The sequence below is a fragment of the Abramis brama genome, assembly GCF_963993115.1.
Source record: "Abramis brama genome assembly, chromosome: 15".
Lineage (NCBI taxonomy): Eukaryota > Metazoa > Chordata > Actinopteri > Cypriniformes > Leuciscidae > Abramis > Abramis brama.
The window spans coordinates 33,239,017-33,249,040 of NC_139977.1; the positions used below are offsets into that span (position 1 = coordinate 33,239,017).

The 10,024-nt window shown below is 34.3% G+C and overlaps 1 protein-coding gene and 1 long non-coding RNA gene across 4 annotated transcripts in view; one reads left to right on the top strand and one right to left on the bottom strand.

Moving 5' to 3' along the window:
* LOC311097506 overlaps positions 1-7,843 on the top strand; it is a 17,500-nt gene extending 9,657 nt beyond the window's left edge. The window contains exon 3 of the long non-coding RNA XR_014609265.1: positions 5,783-7,843. This is a non-coding gene — a long non-coding RNA (uncharacterized lncRNA). The remainder of the gene's footprint in view (positions 1-5,782) is intronic.
* The window catches only part of st8sia3 (ST8 alpha-N-acetyl-neuraminide alpha-2,8-sialyltransferase 3), a 20,958-nt gene extending 11,761 nt beyond the window's left edge, over positions 1-9,197 (bottom strand). For all 3 annotated transcript variants that reach the window (XM_084137224.1, XM_084137225.1, XM_084137223.1), the window contains exons 1-3: positions 8,275-9,197; positions 5,747-5,866; positions 4,051-4,608 (exon numbers count right to left, since the gene is read on the bottom strand). In XM_084137224.1, the coding sequence (XP_083993350.1) occupies positions 4,051-4,608; positions 5,747-5,866; positions 8,275-8,438 (842 nt within the window). In that variant the 5' untranslated portion in view covers positions 8,439-9,197. The remainder of the gene's footprint in view (positions 1-4,050; positions 4,609-5,746; positions 5,867-8,274) is intronic.
* Positions 9,198-10,024: the final 827 nt, after the last annotated feature.

The following is a 10,024-nucleotide window of genomic DNA, read 5'->3' on the forward strand; positions in this document are numbered from 1 at the left end:
TGGATGAATCTCACAAAACCTGTGATTATATATATATATATATATATATATATATATATATATATATATATATATATATATATATATATATATATATATATATATATATATAAATATATATATATATATTTTAGGGATGCACCGATATGAAAATTTTGCCCTATACCGATAATCCTTTATATTTGAAAGCCGATAACCGATAGATTGGCTGATAAATCTGAATCCAAATTTTTAAATAATTTTTGAGAGCCTGATTACAAAAACTAAAGTCTCATCACTTAAATCCACGTCTCAAGCACACAATTATAATGTTTTCATTATAATTTTTGTAGCCGATATGACAGACGCTTCGGAGACTTCATTTTCCAGTACCTGCAGACAAACAAGAGGACCTGCATTTGAAATATCGTTTGCATTGTTTCTTTTACATTCATTTCTGATTTAAACAAACTATCTTTGGATATTTGGATATTCACAAATTGGAAATAGGATTAACAAAATCAAAAAGTATTAGCTGATATAGGCTTAGATTCTTTCTGTAGGTCTGAAGAGCATTTGGATGAATCTCACAAAACTTGTGAGATATATATATATGCCAATTCTACCAATTAATATAAAACCTATTTATTTATTTATTCACAATGGTCAGCAATAATGTGAAAATCAATAATATAGCCTTTTATAAAATTACATTATCATATTATTTAAAAAAAAACAATGAATAAAACAAAACTCTTAATTAATTACTTTACTATATATTCACATAGAAAACAGCTGTTTTACATTGTAATAATATTTCACATTTCTTACTCTATTTTTGATCAAATAAATCCAGAACTGGTGAGTAGAAGAGACTTTTTTCCAAAAAAAACGTACTGACCCCAAACTTTTGAACTCGAGTGTACATATAATTTTGACCTGGGCGTGTTTATGTGATATTAGGGTAATTTAGGTAAAACCATCAACACTCATAAACATGTTTTCCACCCTAAAGCGCTGATCTCAGTACATTCTGCTGCTCCGACACACAAACCCTCCGTGATCTTCCCTGAAAGACCCTTCCAGCACTGAGCTTCAGCTTTAAATGAATTGTGATTCAGAGAAATATCCTCACATACAATTAACGGCGGTAAACCCCTGCATACACACTCAACAGTTTACCCATAAACCCCCGGGTAACACACTAATGCGTTTCACCCAAAGTGGCACATGTGTCTGCAGGAAAATGGTGCCAACACATCCATGAAGGTCAGCTGCTCCTGTGTGTGTGTGTGTGTGTGTGTGTGTCTGTGTGTGTGTGTGAGTGTGTGCATTCGCTCAGAGCAAGGTTAGTTCAGCCACCATCTCTAATAGAGTCACAGCGCTGGTGAACAGTGAACAACACTGGACTGCAGACTGACCTGTGTGTGTGTGTGTTTTATAGGTCAATTTATTCCATAACATTAGTGTGTGTATGAAGGTAAATTCCTACAGACACTGTTTTCAGTTTCTCAATTAAAATTATTTTGAACATGTCTAGAAACTGTAATGAGTTTCGGGTCGGTAAGATTTTTTCCGTTTTTGAAAGAGTCTCTTCTGCTCACCAAAGCTGCGTTTATTTGATCAAAAATACAGTAAAATTGTGAAATATTATTCCAATGTAAATCATCTGTTTTCTATGTGAATATCTAGTAAAGTGTAATTTATTCCTGTGATCAAAGCTGAATTTTCAGCATCATTACTCCAGTCTTCAGTGTCACATGATCCTTCACAAATCACTCTAATATGATGATTTGATGCTCAAGAAACATTTATGAATATTATCAATGTTGAAAACAGCTTCATATTTTTGTGGAAACCGTTACTGTGATACATCTTTTTTCAGGATCCTTTAATGAATAAAGTTTCAAAGAACAGCGTTTATTTTAAATATAATCTTTTGTAAGATTATGAATGTCTTTACTGTCACTTTTCATCAATTTAATGCGTCCTTGATGAATAAAAGTATTGATTATTTTTTTTAAATTTTACTGACCCCAAACTTTTGAACTTTAGTGCATGTACTTATATATTTAAGCATTTTTAAAAGAGTTCCAGAGATTATAAAAATGACATTTTAATAATTTTCTATTTATTGACTTATTTTAAAGATTTAATTTTAAAATGATTATTAATATTATTAATTTAATAGGAATATTATTAATAAAATGTATTCATATTTATTAATATTATTTTTTTTATATATCAATACAAATGACAAATTTTCTGATTATATTATTTTTTTAAATTATAATTACAACATGTATATGAAATCACGGAGATCCTTTTTCCTCACTGACTGTTAAGCCGAATATCTACTAAACTTCTTGTGGAGCTTGTGATCGTCTTCCAGGGGATAAATCTGTCCGATCGGATACAGCGACTTGCTTTAATGGGATTGCAGAAGATTACAGGACAACAGCTCAATTCTGTGAATGATGGGTCAAACCGAGCAACTCTCCCTCGCTCTCTGTTTGTTTACATGTGATCTCTTCTTCTGCTGGTACCATGTCCCAAAAATATAGAGTTCACATCTCGCAATTCTGACTCTCTATCTCGTAATCCTGAGTTTACATCTCGCAATTCTGACTTTTTTCTTGGAATTCTGAATCTAAATCTTGCAATTCTGACTTTCTTCTCAGAATTCGGAGTGACTTTTTAGGAATCCTGAGTTTACATCTCGCAATTCTGACTTTTTTCTTGGAATTCTGAGTTTAAATCTTGCAATTCTGACTTTCTTCTTGGAATTCTGAGTTTACATATCGCAATTCTGACTTTTTTCTCGGAATTCTGAATCTAAATCTTGCAATTCTGATTTTCTTGTTGAAATTCTGAGTTTACATATCACAATTCTGACTTTTTTCTTGGAATTCTGAATCTAAATCTTGCAATTCTGACTTTTTTCTTGGAATTCTGAATCTAAATCTTGCAATTCTGACTTTCTTCTCAGAATTCTGAGTGACTTTTTTGGAATCCTGAGTTTACATATAGCAATTCTGACTTTTTTCTCGGAATTCTGAATCTAAATCTTGCAATTCTGATTTTCTTCTTGAAATTCTGAGTTTACATATCGCAATTCTGACTTTCTTCTCGGAATTCTGAGTTTACATATCGCAATTCTGACTTTTTTCTCGGAATTCTGAATCTAAATCTTGCCATTCTGATTTTCTTCTTGAAATTCTGAGTTTACATCTTGCAATTCTGACTTTTTTCTCAGAATTCTAAATTTACATCTCTCAATTCCATCTTTTTTTTCTTATAATTCTGAGTTTACATCTCGCAATTCTGACTTTTTTCTTGGAATTCTGAGTTTAAATCTTGCAATTCTGACTTTCTTCTCAGAATTCTGAGTTTACATATCGCAATTCTGACTTTTTTCTCGGAATTCTGAATCTAAATCTTGCAATTCTGACTTTCTTCTCGGAATTCTGAGTGACTTTTTAGGAATCCTGATTTTACATCTCGCAATTCTGACTTTTTTCTTGGAATTCTGAGTTTAAATCTCGCAATTCTGACTTTTTTCTTGGAATTCTGAATCTAAATCTTGCAATTCTGACTTTCTTCTCAGAATTCTGAGTTTACATATCGCAATTCTGACTTTTTTCTCGGAATTCTGAATTTAAATCTTGCAATTCTGACTTTCTTCTCGGAATTCTGAGTGACTTTTTAGGAATCCTGAGTTTACATCTCGCAATTCTGACTTTTTTCTCAGAATTCTAAATTTGCATCTCTCAATTCCAACTTTTTTTTCTCAGATTTCTGAGTTTACATCTCACAATTTTGACTCTTCTCTTGGAATTTTGAGTTTACATCTTGCAATTATGAATTCTCGGAAATCTGAGTTTACAGTTTATGGGAGACATGAACTTGTAATTGTGACTTTTTACCTTCCTAATTACCTTTCAATTTTTTTTAATTCTGTGTCAGAAACAAGCTTCCATACAAAACTCAAAATGATACCATGGTATTTTTATAAGAGTGATTCTCAAATGAAGCTTAAACAGGTTCAAACAGACATACACAATCTCTTACCTGTTCACATACTGCATAATGTTTCCCGGCCAGGCTAACTGCACTTTCAGCTGCCCCTTGTGCTCTACGAAGAAATCTACGAGTGTGCGTGTGACAGTGGCCGACGTGTGGAAGAAAAAGGCTGGGATCCACAGGATCGCGCCGTCCAGCTTCTTCAGACTCAAGAAGAAATTGTTCCTGTCCTGGATGGTCAGCAGGTTGTTGTAGTATTTCTCCAGAATACTGGGGTTGAAGGTGGTGAGGTTGGTCCGGCGGCCCACGTCTCGATGGAAGACTTCGGTGGGCGCGAAGTTGCAGCGGAAAACGAAGTCATACTTGTCGATTTCGGGGCCACAGCGGCTCCCGGTGAGGATCCCACTGTTTCCCACCACAGCGCAGGTGTTGTAGCGCTTGTTGAGGACCGGAGAAGAGTCCGGAAGCAAAGACCTGAGGTTCTCGCCGATGGAGAACACGTATTTGTGACTGGAGTAGTCGTAGTGCATTAACTGACCCACACGAACGCTGCTCTTGGTCAGGGTGAAGTTGTGCGGGACGTCGATGTACTGATCGATCTCTTTACTGGAAGACACACGCAACAACATCAGAGTGAAGTGAGCAAATTCAGAGACGCAAGATGCAACACAAGTGAAAGAATTAGCAGCTGTTTTAAGAGAGATTTTAGGCCCGTTCAAAACTATATCCATAAGCATAAAGTTTAAATAATATAACTACTTAAAATATTTAATGTTACATACACATGTGAGAGTTGACGCTGTATAAACAGGTTTAAAAAATACTGTTTTAAAAAATTTTGACATTTGATTTCATACATTTAATGCTATTAATAATATTAAACATTAAAAAACTAAACTCAGAATAAATAAACATCTATCAAGAACGACAACTATAACAATGTTTAAAGAATATTACTATTAAAAAGATTAATATTGTGAGAGTTAATGGGTTTTTATTATTTTTTAAATAATTTCTTCATAAAATTTGACATTTGATACATTTATTAATATTAATAATATTAAAGTTTAATTAATATTAAATGCTTTAAAAATAAACAAACATCAAGAACAATAACTATAACCATAAAGTTTTAATAAAATTACTGTTTTAAAATAGATTGAAAATATCAATCATATAAAAAACTAAATATATAAATAGTAAGAAGGATAACTATAACCATAACATATATTCATATTAATATTGAATATTACATAAACGTGAGAGTTGACGTTTTATAAACATTTAAAAAAAATAGTGTTTTTGAGTTAAATAAATTAGAATGATACATTAAGAATGATAACTATAACCATAAAGTTTCATCATTCTAACTAAGGAAATAAACAATAAAGACTAAGTCATTATATCAGAATGATTTGTGAAGGATCATGTAACACTGAAGACTGGAGTAATGATGCTGAAAATTCAGCTTTGATCACAGGAATAAATTACACTTTACTATATAATCACACAGAAAACAGCTGTTTTAAACTGTAATAATATTTCACAATTTTGCTGATTTTACTGTATTTTTAAACAGATAAATGCAGCTTTGGTGAGCAGAAGAGGCTTCTGCCGGTAGTGTATATATTGTTTACATTTGCATCTACCTAGACTACCGTTCCTTATTAATTCTAAACCTATTCAGATACTCTCATCTTCTGCACTGTGTGTGTGTGTGTGTGTGTGTGTGTTTGACGTTCACCTTTGCTCTAAATAAGCACTCTTGTTAAACCTCCAGCTGCTGGACTCCTGTATGTTCTCGTTGAGGGCATTATTCAGGGACGTGAACGCAGGATCCAGAAACTTCATTGCCAGTTGGGACCTGACGAGAAGATGGACATACAGAGGAAATGAAAACACTGTTTCTGTTCCAGCAGATCCCGATGTCCCGCTGATGGCAGATGCTGAAAGTGGTCCCAATCAATCGGACCCATCCAGAGTCCTGTCAGTCACGACCCGCCCGGGGCAGTCGATGCCCGCTCTAATTAAACAGCCTCTTTTAGACTCCACGCCTGCTCGTTTTCTCACTCTCGTTTGTTAAAGCTTGTTCCGTTTCATTATCTGAGTCTGGGTTACGGCCTCAGAGGTCAGAGCGCTGTGTTGGTTTACAGGACGACTCAAGTCACTCCCAGTGAAACTCAATCAATTCATACACTCTTTTTATTACAGTGATGCCATTGAAGAACTATTTTTTGGTTCCACAAAGAATATTTCAGTGATCAGTTCTTAAAAGAAGCATTTGTTCTTTAATGTTTTAATATTCTAAAGAACCTTTTAAAACTATAAAGAACCCTTTGTGGAATGGAAAGATTTAGAGCATGTTAAAGGTTATTCATGGAATCATCAATGCCAATGAAGAGTGTTTATTTTTAAGAGTAAAGTTCCTAGACAAACTTTGATGTTGGCTTGAGAAAGTCTAGCCAGAAAGTTTGAAGTAGTTTTAACAGCTTTAGGTTTGAAGGTTTTAATTTTAGGTTTAGGTTTTAGTTTAGTAGTTCTAAAAGCTAGAATTTTGGATAGATGCATGGTTTCGCATGTTTCTAGCATTATTTATCACATTGCTAGCATGATTTAGCATATTACTAGCATACAATAACATTTGCTAGCATGATTTTAGCATGTCACTAGCATGTTTCTAGCCTGATTTAACATTGTTTACATGTTTTAGCATGTTGCTAGCATTATTTAGTGCATAGTTAGCATGTTTCAAACATGATTTAGCATTTTGCTAGCATGATTTAACATTAAAAGTATGCATTAACATTTGTTAGCATGATTTAACATGCGGCTAGCATGTTTCTAGCATAGTTTAACATTGTTAACATGTTTTAAATGTTGCTAACCTTATTTAATGCATTTTGGGCATTTTTCTAACATGGTTTATCATTGTTAACATGTTGCCAGCATTATTTAGAGCATTCTTAGCATATTTCTAACATGATTTACATCTTGCTAGCATTATTTAGCATATTAATAGAAACACATTTGAAGGCACTTCTGCTAGTTTTGGCCTTTTCTCTCTTCCCTGGCGGAAGTCCAAATGACGAACCGCTGATGAATAACATATGGTCATACAAGAGTGCCCGGATCAAAATGACTCCTGCTATGTAACCTTGACTGTAGCAAAAGCGTCTGATTACTGACTGGAAATGAAACTGCCAGAGGAGTAAATCAGGACCAAGGACAGCGTTCAGGGCCTCCATCCTTCAGTTTCAATCAAACACAACATTAAACTGGACTTTGGTTGCACTTTACACTGAGTGCATGTACAACAGTTATTCACATAACACTCTATAAAAAACATGCACTTCTGTGCACATATTTGATTTCAGCCAAAAGGCTAAGTAGTGATTCTATTGTACATAATTGGGTTGCAAGTATTTTTTAAAAACATATTCTTGATGGTCAGCAAGTTAGACTAAGAAATGATGCATTAATCAAATGTAGTTTATCACTCAACATTCGCCAAAAAAAAAACTTTCTTAAAATAACCTTTATCTAGATGTGAAGAACATTTTAATATTCTAAAGAACCTTTTTCCAGTTATAAAGAACCTAAAATGTTATGGAACCATGGGTGCCAATAAAGAACCTTTCTTTTTAAATGTGTATCACTCTTAAAAATAAAGGTTCTATATGGAATCTTAAAGGTTCCGTCAGGTGCTTCATTTGTAGAACCTTTTAGGAGTTCCATCATGGATCATTTTATGGATTCTTTTATTTAATTAAATGTTATGAATTAAACAGCTCATAAACATTCTTTATCACTAGAAAACAACAAAACATTAAATATTAAAGTATTATGCAATAATGTAAGACATTTCTCCTTATTTATAAATGGTTAAGAACCCTAGAGTTCTATATAGAAATATATTTTTTTAAGAGTGCAGATGTTTATTATGGAACCATAGATGCCAATAAAGAATATGTGTTAGAATAGAATGCATGACGTATATAGAATATGAATGCAGCCAGCTGACTGTTCAGATATCATTACTCTGCGAAATATGAGAATGTAGGTTAGTCAATCTTCATGATCCAGGACTGAACTGCGCATGCGCACTGAGCATCATGACAGAAGGACAAGAGGCCTTTCCAAAAAATGTGATCGAAACACACGCGTATTTACCCGCATGCGCATTAGAAACGCTGCCTTTTTGATTTATAGAAATAAACAACCCCGTTATGACATTTTTAATGAATTTATGTGATAAATCACGTGTTCACTCACCGAAACCCCGCGTGAAACATGTACATCCGCGGACCGCCGCCGTTGGCGTATTTCGGGCCGGTGAAGATGAAGTCTTTCTTGATGGAGACGTAACTAATCAATGACAAAATGAGCAAAGCGACGCTGAACATCACCAGACCCAGAACACTGACGACCCGAACCATCTCAGCCCAGAAAACACTCCGATTCACACACGGAGAAGGAACATGATGGATGTGAGCTGCATCGTTTCAGATGCTGATGATGATGATGATGGTGATCCGGGATCCGCGGAGTCTCTCATCAGCACCGGCCGCTGCCATGTGCAGATAAACGTCGAATATGTGCGTTTAGCTGTAAACATCTGCGCTCACATCCGTCTCATGCATAAACACCGGCGATATTTAAAGGAGACTCGATCCTGTTCAGAGAAATCCAAGAAATAAACAAGTCACTGCAGCAGATGGAGGCGCTGGAGCCTCCTCGGTCACTAAAGGGTTACACGGATTATCCTGATCTCTCACACACACACACACACACACACACACACATCTGCAATATCCTCATAACAAAAGACATTCTGCCTTTTAGACCTCTGCATAAATGCATAGTATTTTTATTATATGAAATCATACTGTTATTTAATATTTAGGGCCAAAAGTGATGTCTGGACAAGGAAAATGGACATATTCACCATTTATTTAAATATCATTAAAAGATTTTGTAAGTGCAGTTGTGCTTGGAGTCGATTGTTTTATTTGTGATAATAATACAATGAAACGTTACAAATTGTGCCGGCAATCATGCAAAGAAATTACAAACACATGCAAGAGAGAACCAATGAAATATTAATAACTGATTATGTTGCTTTTTCCTGTCAGCTTTTTGTTTTTCTATGCATTTTTTTTATTTATTTGCATGATAAAATAAAACCTGTAGCTGTAGTTCGCCTTTTTTGCCAAATAATTTTGTCAGATAAATACCTTAACCAAATTTAGAGTGAATCATGATATATATATATATATATATAAAATATGTTGTGATATAATGATTTCTACACCAACAATAACAATACAAAAACCCACAATGTCTGAGCAGTAATGTATAATGTTAATATGTGTAGAGATTACTGTAATCCCAATACAAAATAAAGGTCACAGGGATTTTGACTAATGGATAGTTTCGGACTGTGTATAATCTCATATTATTTCATTTTGTTATGGGTTGTTGCAATGTAATAAAATTACAGTGACATTTGTGGTTACTGGAGAGCTTCAAGCCTAGTTTGTTTTATGTAAATTAAAACAGAAATGTGAACATCAAAATCTCCTTCTGCAAATGAAAATGCTAATAGTTTTCTCTCAAAGCATCCGGACAAAACCAGGATTGTTAGCAGCCGCTTACAGGGACTTAAACCTGCTGAGACCTTTGGATTAGTAGCTCAGGCTTGAAACCATCATCTCAACAGTTCCAGTGTCTGTTTTGTGTGTAAACACTTAATGAGGAACAATCTAAAGCAGCTCTATCACAACTGAACCTCATAAGTGACTGTTCTGAAACACTTTTCATAGACAGCAATGGCTACTAATGCTATTGTTAACCGTCACTAAACTAGTGCTTTTTTTAACCATCACTAAACTAGTGCGACTGTTAACCATCACTAAACTAGTGCTATTGTTAACCATCCGTAAACTAGTGCTATTGTCAACCATCCGTAAACTAGTGCTACGGTTAACCATCACTAAACTAGTGCTACGGTTAACCATCACTA